The 12908-nt window shown below is 36.0% G+C and overlaps 1 protein-coding gene across 6 annotated transcripts in view; it reads right to left on the reverse strand.

Moving 5' to 3' along the window:
- SCAPER (S-phase cyclin A associated protein in the ER) overlaps positions 1-12908 on the reverse strand; it is a 165958-nt gene that overhangs the window by 144424 nt on the left and 8626 nt on the right. For all 6 annotated transcript variants that reach the window (XM_040600067.1, XM_040600061.1, XM_040600063.1 and 3 more), the window contains 2 exons: positions 10369-10439; positions 3573-3770 (listed from right to left, as the gene is read on the reverse strand). In XM_040600067.1, coding sequence (XP_040456001.1) covers positions 3573-3770; positions 10369-10439 — 269 coding nt within the window. The remainder of the gene's footprint in view (positions 1-3572; positions 3771-10368; positions 10440-12908) is intronic.

Consider the following 12908-nt stretch of genomic DNA (forward strand, 5'->3'; position numbering starts at 1 on the left):
GTAAAAATAAAAATGGTACTTCATGAAAAAAGCTAACAAAGATACTCTGTCAAATGAGTATGAGAAATAAAGAAGGCAATGTGGAATTCCCATTTATCAAAATCCTCTCAATTATTCAGGTATAGCAGAAATACATTAATCCATTTTCAAATGAGCTGATGTCTGTTACTATACCTTGTAACACTTTAACCACTTGATCTTTTTCTATGTAGTATAATAAATTTACAAAAAAGAACATAAAAGCACAGTTAATCCATTCTCATTTTTAGCATGAGCTTTAGTAAACATTTACTATAAATGGATTTTTCATCTTAAAATTAAAATATCCAGAAGACCAGTACTGTCATACATACAAATGGAAAAAGCTAAGAATTCCTCCTGCTCAAAGAGAAATAATAAATAAAAACAACAAACAAACAAAAACACCACAACAAACCACTAAGCAAAAAAACCCTAAGAGGTTCTGCACATTGTGGATCTAGTGGAGCCTGTTTTCCCATTACTGATTTCTCTTGTGCCAGAAATGACACAATGACATGTGCTTCAATTAATTCTTATTTAAAACAAAAAAAAAAATCCTCACTCAAACAAGAAACAACCACATACACAATCCCTCTTCCCTCAGTACATTTATCTTCTCTTGTTTCTCTGAATTCCCTGGTTTAATAAAGATTGACACAATTTTTTCTGCAATGTGAACCTTAACAGAACATCAGCTTTCAAGCTAGTCACATACTCCCACCATGAAATCTGTGACCACCAAGTTAATTTAATTTGGTCCACTGATATTAAAAGTTATGGCAGGGATGACCGAAAATCATGACTATGTAAGGACAGACAAGACATGGCATGACTGCATTAAACCTGGCCTCCTAAGTCCAAAACCCAAAGAATTACACACATTACAGATGTTATTTTCCTGCCAAGGAAGCTTAACATATTTTGCCATGCCACATCTACATTACTGATATTCTACTGATGACAGCAGTTAGGGAGGTATCTCATTAGACCAGACAGAATTCATATTATGCCTCACACTACGCTGTTATTCACATATGCCTCATTCAGAGGCATAAAATCACTTTGCATCCTCCCAATCCTCCACATTCAAGTGGTTGGAGCCACCACAGAACCTTGCTACAGCCATCTTTCTTGCAACAGTGGACACCCAAGCTGACATCAACAGGGAATCTAGACTCTGTTCATTGCTTTAACATTTCCAAGTAGCAAGAAAAGGCATGACCAGGAGATCTTGCAAGATTGACCAGGCATGATCAGAACAGGCAAGACAAAGGATGAAACCTGCTGCTTGGGAGTAACATGACAGCAATGTATACAGGACTACCAAAGCCAAGGCACTAAAACAAGTGTGTGTTTTAGATAAATTATGATTATTTGCCTGAACTGAGTTACAAATGGACAGATTGTAAAGATCTGAGTGACTGAGTGAAGCTATTTTTAAGGCAGGACATAGCCCTTCTACTAAGCTATATGAATTCTTGAAACAGCATCAAATGAGTGCTTCTTAATAAATACTGCTTGCCAAATGAACTCCGAGACTAGATCACCATTTTAATTTATGAACTCCTAAAAGGTTGGGATACTACAATAAGCACTTTCTATATATTCCAAAATATGAAGGCTATACTTAGACAAGGTATTTCATTTGATGGAGAACAGCAAGCACTGGCTTTTCAGGATCAGAGGTGAGGAAGACACAGTTTCCACAAGCATCTGTTTGTGGTTCATGATCACAAATAATCCATCCAAATTCAAAACTAGGTCCACACTAACATGTTTAATCATTCCCTAGTTGAAGCCTATATATGTAGTACCAAAAATGTTATATGCTTATCTATTAAGACTTACTTAAAGCAGTCACTTCAGAAGACAGCAGTTATGATATTCTGCGGTAACTCATTAGCTAGAATACATTGACAACTCTACCTCTAGTAGAAACCGGACTGTATCTGTCAACAATAGCCACCCCAAAATAAATAATGATAATCAATAGCATTGATAGAAGTGAAACATCAGTAAAAATAATGTGCCAGACTAAACAGTTTTATACTTCATAGCTTAATTAACAGAAATTTTAGTGATTTATCAAGAGTGATAATCATCATTTAACAGTAACATTTGAAAGAAACTCTCACAAACAAAAGACCGTAACACAAACACATATTCCAGCTACTCAGGTAAAGCACTTTTTTGTGCTGAGAAAAAGGATCTTTTAAAACATAAAAGCAACACGAATGTTATGTAAGTTTTACAACATATGACATTGAACTCCCCTGTTTACTCAATTTTTGTTTTTTCCACCTCCTGTTTTACAAACAAGTAATCTGATACACATGGATACATACATCATTGTCAAGCATCTACTGAAACGAAGACTTTTCAATTAGGCTATGTAGTATCTCCATCCAAGAACAGATCAAGTAGCACAATTCAAATGCTGAATGATATCTAACCCCAAAATATGTGATAATGATACAAATATGCTTCTGTTCTAGTTTAAAATGGTAATCTAATTACCATGCAAGGCTGACTGATTTTCTTAAACCAAAAAAAATTCTCCAGAGAAGTTCCCTGAGCAGGAAGACAGTTCAGTAACAACATGTTAAACTGTGTTTAGACCAACCAGCAATTTGGAATCCTCTAGCTACTGTTCAGTTTTCAAACCTGCGTTCAATGAAACATATTTGTATGTTAATCTCAGAGTCAATTTGGCCATGTCTGATTACAGCATAGAACTAGATGCAGATTGTAAGAAAAAACTTCACTTAAATTGATATATGTGATTTTTTACAGTGATTAAATAATCATTTCCAGAATGTGTTGAGTTTTTAGCCATGTTTAATATGAAAACATAAGTCCTATCTTTAACATTTCAAATTCATTCTTCTGGCTTCTCTTAAGGCTTGCAATAAATTCAATTTCTAAAGAATGAGTGATTTTTATTAAATGACAATGGTCTTTCTATGGCTCACGAAATGAAGAACAGATGCACAAGCTATTACAAACACAGGTTATTCAAAACTAGGAAGCTTGCCTTACAGTGACATCCCAACCAGACATTGTTTACACTTGACCACCAATCACTTTCTTAGCATCACAGAGAGAATTAGTTGAATAACTATCACTGCAAAAAGGGAGCAATGTATAATTAAGCCACTTGACAGGAAGCAAACGAATGTGAAAAAGGCGGAATCACAACAGTGCCACCTACAGTAAAGAACATTAACATTAGAGGGGAAAAAAATTGCGTTCAATCAGAAAATTAACAAAATCAGAACTCAATAAGCAAAAACTGATTTAAAAGCTGAAATATAATAACATTATGTACATCCCTACAAGATTCATACACTTAAAAAATTAGTCACTGCCTAAGATGAACGCATCTTCTTAAAGCTGCCATCAGTTTTCCTATTTACAAGCCCTCACTACTAAATACAAATCAAACAGTAACATGTTTCTGAGACACTATTTCCCCATTTGGCTTTCCTGTAAAGTATTAAAAAAGCACAATAAGAGACGTGACAACAGGCAAAGAACAGCTGAAGACTTACCTTGCATTCTACCACACTCTGATCCGATTCACATGTAACATAGATTTCATCAACTGCCCGTCTGAGATTGTCAAATAGAAATGCCCAGTATCGAGCTCGCAGATCAACTTTTCGAGGCTGTCTTGTTTTTGTTGGGCTTTTGTCAAAGTTTTTATCTCCAGCTGCTGCTGCTGTTAATTTACAGTCTATGGTAGCGCTCTGAAAAAACAAGATACAACGGAAAAGGAAAATAAAAAACCAGAAGTTTGGTAAGGGGTTGGGTTTCTGTGCAAGACATATTTTTTTCAATATATTCAAACATCTGTAAACAAGACATTTTTAACTGAAAACTTGACTTGAGCTATTTAAAACACGCTTTCTTATCTTAAATACGAGCGGCAGCTATGTAGAACCGGAATATGTTTCTTTGACATTTATAACCAAATATTCACAATGCACAACAGTACAATATATTCTGCCTCTTAGCACACTGGAAAGTTACATTTTCTAATTCAATATCCTGTATAACTTACTCTGACAAGTATGGGCATCCAGAGATGAAAATCACATTTTACTAATAATTATACCACAAATATTCCATCACCAAGATATTACATACAACTTTATTGCTTATTAAACCCTCAACCTAATACATGAGCATTAATGTCAGTGAAATGCTGATGTGGCTAGCTCTTTGATCAGTATGTTATGGCTACACTGCAGAGGAGATGCCAGCAAGCACTGAATTAGCTACGAAAGGAAGCTTTCACACTTCAGACTACTTGTACTGAGATTTCCACTCACCATATTGTTAACATCGCAAGCTCAGTTCAACCCAATATAAGTGCTGTGCCAATGAATCAAGTTGCTCCTAGTTACACCGAGTCTGAAAGTGCCTTGATGCTGTTTTAAGTTGTAGTTTAACAGCTTTAACTAGAAGAGATCTGTTTTGATTTTTAGCGTTTAGCACTGCTTTGCTGCACAGATGCAGAGGACTACCAATACGCTAAATGTGATGTGAGCAGAGGGAGAGTATCTGTCTTCACAAATGCTGGCATAGAGAGGGATCACTATGTACCTATGCCACCTCTTTGGTGGCGTTCTGGTTTCAGCTGGGATAGAGTTAATTTTCTTCTTAGTAGCTTGTGCAGTGCAGTTTTGGATTTGGTGTGAGAATACTGTTGATAACATGCTGGTGTTTTTAGCTGTTGCTAAGTAATGTTTATACAAAGTCAAGGACTCTTCAGTTTCTTAGGCCCTGCCAGCCAGAGGGCTGGAGGGGCACAAGGAACTGGGAGGGGACACAGCCAGGACAGCTGACCCGAACTAGCCAAGGGGCCATTCCATACCATGGGATGTCATGCTGAGTATATAAACCAGGGGTAGCTGGCCAAGGCCTGCAGATCGCTTCCTGGGGAGTGGCTGGGCATGGGCCAGCAGGTGGTGAGCAACTGTATTATGCATCACACTTGGGGCTTTTTTCTGCCCATTCCTCCCTTTGGATTTCAATCCTCTCCCCTTCTCCCTCCCTTTCATTACTATTATTATTGATGGGTATTTTGTTTCAGTTATTAAATTGTTCTTATCTCAGTCCTAAAGCTTTACCTTTTCGCCTGATCTTCCTTCCCATCCCTCTGGGGGCAGGGAGGTAAGCAACAAGCAGTTGTGTGGCACTTATTGCTGGCTGGGGTTAAAGCACAAGTTATGTACCTGCTGACCTTATGCATCCAGCTCAGTCGCTCACATGGGGATATGTATCTCCTGACAGAGAGAGACTGTCACTCATCTGCACCGGATATTGCAAAGGATTCTGAAGCACGCCTATTGGGCTGAAAATACCAGATCAGCACTTGGTCCCATGACACTGTCATTGTTAAAACTTGAAAATCTCTCCCACAGAAAAAAAAACCAACCAAAACCAGAAAATCCTGCTACCATGCCAGACTTCTATAAGCTTCTGCATTCCATAGTAGCCAGGCAGATAAGGACCTCCAGTAAACCCAAAGTGATGGCCAAATGTGTGCCATTTTGTGATGGAGATATTAGCTACATGCTATTATAGTCTGGGGTTTGGGGTTTTTTTTCATTGATGCGTTCATTTTAATAGCACCTTTAATGCAGTTTTGATGCATTGGTCCACTGTGGCATAGATCTCCCGAAAATCAGTTCTTACTGGAATACACTTGTAGGGATTACTGCAAAATTCCACTCTAAAAACTCTACTTTTTGTGACAGAATAAAAACAATCAAAACCAACACTGCACAGAAGGCAATAAGCAGAGTTTATAATTACAATACCTAATCACTAACCAGAAATCACTGCAACTGACTGGGATTCAAGCCTTTTTGTCCCTTATGTAAAAAGCTGGGAAACGTTTAGTGTCAAAAGATGATGGCAGGCAAAAGTTTAATGGCAGGTAAGCTTATACTTGGAGAAAGAGAATTCTTACAGAGAAGTCATTTTAGACTGTAGGAAATACAGAGTAATCAGGACCGTAGCATAATTTTAGATGGACTTATCAATCACAGTACTTTTAAAGAAGAGCTATAATTAACATTTTAATGACAAAAATATATAGACTAGAGACCCAAAGATTGTACAAAGTCTAGAGAAAGTTTTCCTCATTCTCCTTAAGAGGATCTTTGTTCTTTGCGGATTCCTCTTGAATTCCAACAAATTGTGCCTAAGCTACAAGAAGTTCCCTGCATGTTTAGGAAACATGTAAATTAACTCCTTGTTTCTCATGCTCAAATTACAGATGGGAAAGTAGGCAATAATCAAATGATTTTTCAATAACTGTATTTAACATTACAAATGTCTTTCTTCTCTAGATTTTAGGAACTTTATTTGATAAATTCACACCATAAATACAGCTTCCCATTGCAAGGGAACTGAACCCTGCCACGAAGAATCTGCAAAACTCTTTCATAAACTCCGAAGCCCTATTTCTTCAGTAGCTTCTCTGGGTTCCAGTCTGCTTATTTCCTCCAGTGCTCTGACTACCTGTACCACATGCCATCAAACACAGAAAATTCCACTTTGGAATTAGGGAGGTAGACCCAGTGCTATCAAAATGCCTCACCTATATTTGGGTTCAAATTCTAAATGGGATCTGATTTACTACAGTCATACTAACATCTCTGCTACCCTTACATATATCTCAAAATGCTCTAAATGTACTCCGTACGAACCCCAGCTAATGTATGCACAAGAGACATGTTCAGAAAAGATGCAAGTCATAAATGACCAATGAACAGGAGTTTCTGAAAGGTTTCATATGTCAGAGTATTTCATATTTTTTCTTCTATGACAGAAGAGTCACCTCTTAAAGAGCTGCGTGGAGAACAAGATGCACCTTAGCTGAGGCCTTGTATATAAACCTTTAAAGCAAAGCTTACACTGGCTAATTTACACCTCCTTTAAAATACAGTTTATAATGACACAACCTTAACTACAGTATCATAAATAGATGTATTAAAATAACAGCGCTACCTGTTGCTGCCTTTATAAATTTACAAAATGCGCCCTTAGTAATGTTGCATTCTACTGATTCAGCTAATACTGTTGATATAAAGGATCAGTAGTTCTAGAATGGGAACTACGCGTAATTCCTACTATTTGAAAGATGGATTTTCAAATCTAACTGTGAGACAGTGTTATGGAATATGTTTTGATATTTAGCAATAAATGTTATTCATATATTTGGCATTGATTTATCATCTCTCTTTTATGTCAGCCACATTTTAACCAGGAAAACAGCATGCTGAACTGTGTTAACTACTCTAAATTGTGGCAGTTCCATTATTACCCCTGTAAGCAGATTTCTAGTGTCTAAAACCTAAGCAACATTTACAGTTACTCATATTCCAGAACACCCTTGAAAGGATGCAAACTCCTAAATTAGCAAGTTTCATGTAAACACGATCACATAAGCAGGCAGGCATTACGTTCGTGGTTAGCTAATAGAAATAATATTTAAGGTCCTGATACAAGTTAGTTCTAATACTGTACATTTAAATTTGTCACAGCCTGGCATCTATCACTCAAGGAAATATAAGTCAATCTTCAGAGAAGAACCCAAATCATGTCCCATGTTTGGTACTTCAGCCTCCAGAAATGCCATGAAAAAAGATCAAACTCAGATAAGCTACTTGCAATTAAGTTTGACTGGCATCAACTTTACTGAAATGAAAGCCAGTCCTCACCTAAATTTAAGTGTTGCAGCAAACACTATTTTTAATACAAAGACACTACCATTTTACACAGACTGCTATATTCTGTACAAATGTTTAATGCAAACAGGATTTATGGGTTAATCTGTACATTGTTCAGCAGAACCTTTACTTGTAAGCATCTTAAGTAGACTTTCTAATGAATCGAACTAACCTTTCACTATAGAAAGCAAGAAATGCTGGATCAGGTACAGACTTCTCAAGACTAGTTTCTGTACTGATGTACAGATATAGCTTTATTATTCTTATTCATCCTTCCTGGTATTAAGTTTTAATTAAGCAGTATTTATTAGAAATATGTACTTATGACCAGATCATAATTTTCAGTGTCAGCCTCAGGTTGACAGTGACGCAGTAGTGAAACTCAATTTCCAGACATGATCATCTCTCAAGCTCTCTGGTATTCTGAGGTAACGTATGGGCACAGGACAAAGTATTCCTAACAGTGTAGTCTGAAGAACGATAAGGCAATGATACTGTATCTTCACCAAGAAGGAGTTATACCCAAGCCACTTAAACTCCACCTACATCTTTGTGCCTAGCGCTTTCAACTAACTCTTATCAGAATTTTCACTTTTGTTAGTAGTTGAGGCACAAGCCTCTTTCTACTGGCAAGACGCAAAGACACAGATGAACAGAGTTCTAAAGCTCCAGTCCTGCAAATTTCTACAGATCATTCTTAACAGGATATAAGTACTTACTTCTGTATCTTCTAAGCAATCTCAGAGTCCTTAGCCTTTGACAATACACCTATCCAAAATTTAACCTGTCTTCAACAACTTTGCAGACCATTGCATGTTAAAAAAATAAGAAAATAAATCAGTGTGTTCAAATGCACCAAAAAATAGCTTGTCTTGGCCTTACCCTCAAATGCTACGCATGTTTACCCGAAGTGTGATAATGGCTTCCATAGACATGATCTAGGAGGCCTACAATGAAGCTTGCCCTCACAAGAGCAAAAAACCCACCCAAGAACAGCAAAAATTCAGAGGGGCTAGTTCATATAGTCTCCCTCATAGTGATAGTTCAAACTTTCAGCTGCAGAAAATTGAAAGCTTCTGTGCTTTTGAAGTTAAGAAACATGGGTCTATTCCTTCTTACATGTCAAGTAACTCAGTGTGGATGATGAAAGTAATGTTAAAACTGAATCTCTTCCCCTCACCCCAAAACAGTTTCAGTAACTTGCCTTGGAGTTCTGGCAAGTACAAGGTGTATACTTATCCTCAGGATGCCAAAATTCACTGAATGTAGATTTGCCAGTGCCAAACTGAGAGGAAGATGAGGTTGATAAGATCATATGAAAGAGTTTTTGAAAGTATTTTCTTTGAGATCAGTGGCTCACTTATATGTAAAAGAAAATCAAAACTGAAGGCTCAACAGGAGTTAACAAAAAACCTCACCAATTTACAGCAGTATCCAATGTCTAAAACGCAGTAGAAATAAAGGTGCTGAATGCCAAACTGAAGTGCCAAGATGCACAGGCACTCAGCAGCCAATTTCAAACCTGAACTATACCCACCACAAATACACTGCTTCTACAACGCAGATTTAGTATAGCGATCCCACACAGAGCTACTGAGTAACGATCAAGTATTTTCCTGAAAACCTAGTATTTAAATAATCCCAAATGACTAAAATAAACAGAGCCCAAACTATGCAGTACATTACTCTTACACCCAAGAGGTTCTGAGGGTAAACCCTTACATCAATGAAATCCCACCTTCACAGAAAAAGAAAACTGGGATACACAGCATTTTTATATTTAATACACAAAGGGAGAAGACAAGGTTCATAGCTGCTAAACTAAACTGGGAAAATAACATGCCTCTATTTTAAAGACGCAAATACATCTCTATGAAAGCAGAACATTTTTCTTTTTTTTTCCCTTTTTTCTCCACTAAAAATTAACATCTCCCATACACCCTATTATCAAAATCTGACTCAAAATTTTAGTCTCAAAATACTAAATTAGCCATAATAATAGCTAAATCCAGTAATCAAAAAAGCAACTGTTCAATATTAAACATGAGGAAAGACTGAGGTATCAGTTTATTAATGTAATAAAGACTGTCAGCCACATAGAAAAAAAAATATTATGAGCAGCTTGTTCTTGGCACTTCTCATTTGGACTTGCTTTCCAGTTATAATTCTCAGTTTTACTCACCTGGACTAATTTTTTTCCAAAAGAGGATATATTGATTTCAGCCATTAACACTTGAGGTCAAGAAATAAAGCATTTCCTCAAATTAGAAATCAGGCAGAAAGACAACCTTTGTGTAAGCAGCAAGCTTACAGGGAGAATATCCTGTATCATTTTACTGAACAGCACTTGCCTTAAAATAAATTTAAGGCCAGAGAGTCATGATTCCAGAAGTTAGGAAGTGCCAAAAGTAAAGGCTGAGGAATATAACCTGAATTCTGGCATTTTTTAACTTCTAAATACTTGACTTTGAAACTTCTATGCTTTAAAAATACAATGTATGCACAGTATTACATATGCATTATTCAGACAACAATGTATAATCAATATCACAGAACATTTTTATGGCATAAATTTAATGTTAATAAGAAATTAGAAGATAACCTGTTTTACAGTCTTGTGTGCTCCTTGAGTCACCCTCTTTGTTTTTCCACCAGCTTGCCATTTTGATTTTCCTGTGGAAGAAGCAACTGTTTTAATCCACAATAAAACTTTTAATTAGAGCATTCTAAAATGCACATATCTCATCTTGTAATGTACTGATATGGGCACAATTTATGAGTTAAAAGGTTTGTAAGATTTTATATTCCAAATATATATTTCACAGTTCAGAATGTAGATAATGCCAGAAAACACAAAAAAAAATTGCAAAGAAAGGCAAGAAATACAGACTTCGTTAAACAAAAATAACCTACTTAAGTGCTCAGTGCCTCTGAAAATCATACCATTACGTGTCAAATATAATACTTTTATTTTTTTTCTATTTAGATTTTTAAAACTAGCCTGCTCTTGAATGATTGTTCAATCACATATTACAGAATTAAGGGAAGGAATATCTTTCTTAAGGAAAACCAAATGTATTTAGTTTTTCTCTCCTTGTTCAAACAACCTACCAGCAGACACAATATTTTCTGCCAAGACAGACTGGGAAAAACAGAACTTTGGACTGGATGTGGTTCACCTACATTTAGGTCGCCAAAGGAAGAGAGAAAAACATTCACAGAGCTAAGTCAATCCCCTTAAGATCTGGAATGCCTTCTCAAATGTTCCTGCCTACAACCACTGCTTATATGAAGTGACTTTAGCAACTATGCTTCCAAAATCAGTTTAAATTCCCACAGTCACAAAGGATGATTTCAGGTCTCAATACTACATTGCACCAGTTTCTTAACTGATTAAAAGTTATCTTTGCATAGATAAATTTACGTTAGCCTAGATCTACCTGATATGTCTTCATTTATTGAAATTTGCTCATGGGTAATTAAAAAAAAATTTAAATTTACATTTTATTCCTCCAATTTAGTATCTAGCTTGCACAACATGAAAATCACAGGATCCAATTACCAGAAATGTAAGAAAGTTAAGAAAAAATACTAACTATGGCAAGAGTACTCTCTAGCACAGATTACATCCAAGTAAAAGTTTCAAGATTATATTTAGCTGGATGAAGCCAAGCAAATAAATGCATTAGTTGAATACAGCTCCTTCCTAGTCCATGGAAATAATTCTTGAATTTCAGAATTGTCCAGTTGAGCTTTGAACAGTTCTTAGGCCAAATTCCCTAACACAGCCCAGCTGTTTTACATTGCTCTGGTTATGTAAAGCAGCTGTAAACCTTTCTTAATCAAGCATTTGTACAGCTGGTTTGTACAGCTGGTTTGCATCACTGGCTATTCCACTAAACAAGGCCTTTATTTTGAAGCAAATTAAAAATTATTTGCTTGATAATTAATTTTTAACATGTAGATTAGCCAAAACAACAGGTACAAATTGATATACTGAACTCAATTTAGCAGTATTCAGGAAAAAAATTTGATTCAGCTACCATACATATAAAAAATTTCTATCCACAAAAAAGGTTAAACTGCAGATCATTTCCGTGTCAGAATTATGATAACTGAAATATTTCAATCATCAAAGTCTCTCTTCTGATCTACATTCTGCAAAGACAAGATCTGGAATGCAATGGCATACCAAACTTCCACAGTGAAGAGTCTTACAAATATGGGTATGTTAACATTAAAAAAAGACAGTTGAACAAAAAAAAATTAATTTGCAGTCTTTAGATTCTACAAAAAACAAAATACTATTCCATCATCTAAGAACTGGGAAACGCACGAACAAGTCCCCTGTAAAGACAAAAGCAAGTTTTCAGGCACTCCTTTACAAGGTAGGCACGTAGGGAAAACAAAACTTAGAGAAATAACAGGTTTTGCGAACTTAAAAGCAAATAGTATGTAGCAAGGACTAATTTTTTCTTAAGGTGTAGTGGCCAAAAAGTTTTGTATTTCAGCAACAGACACGTTTCTGAGCTTTAGTATTCTTTCTCTTCTAGTAAGTGCTTCTCGTTATTAAAAGATATCCTCCTTTCTGCTTTTGTCCTTTTATATTGACAAGTAGTGAGAACAAAAGATCACTTCTCAATGGTTATGCATATGTTCAGTGACTACTGGTATGTCACTATACAATACTAGCATTGCTATGAGATGCATAGAAACTCAATGATGTATGAAGGGCATTACCCACTAGGAATTTTCTGAATTTTAAGGAAAGAACAATAGTGACCAAAGCTGATCATCTCATTAGCTATTAAGTTGCCAATGTGAAATGTATGAAGTAGCAAAATTATGCAGCATTCAGGGAGCTACAGTTGTATTTTACACTTGAAGTCCATTTCCTCTCTGTCTGGTAATTAAATATGAAGCACACTGGGTTTATGATTTGTGAAGAATTCCTGTCACAAAAAGCTGAGGTGCTAGTATCTCAAAAAAAAAAAAAGCCACTGATAGACTATTTTCAAAAACTATCTTTTATACTAACCATCTCAACAATCATCCCTCTTATCTCTCTCTTTTGGATACTTTTAATGATATGAGAAATGTGGGAACTGCCTTTAAGTTTAATTAATAACAGCTCTCATTTCT

Source organism: Falco naumanni, chromosome 7 (assembly GCF_017639655.2).
Source record: "Falco naumanni isolate bFalNau1 chromosome 7, bFalNau1.pat, whole genome shotgun sequence".
Lineage (NCBI taxonomy): Eukaryota > Metazoa > Chordata > Aves > Falconiformes > Falconidae > Falco > Falco naumanni.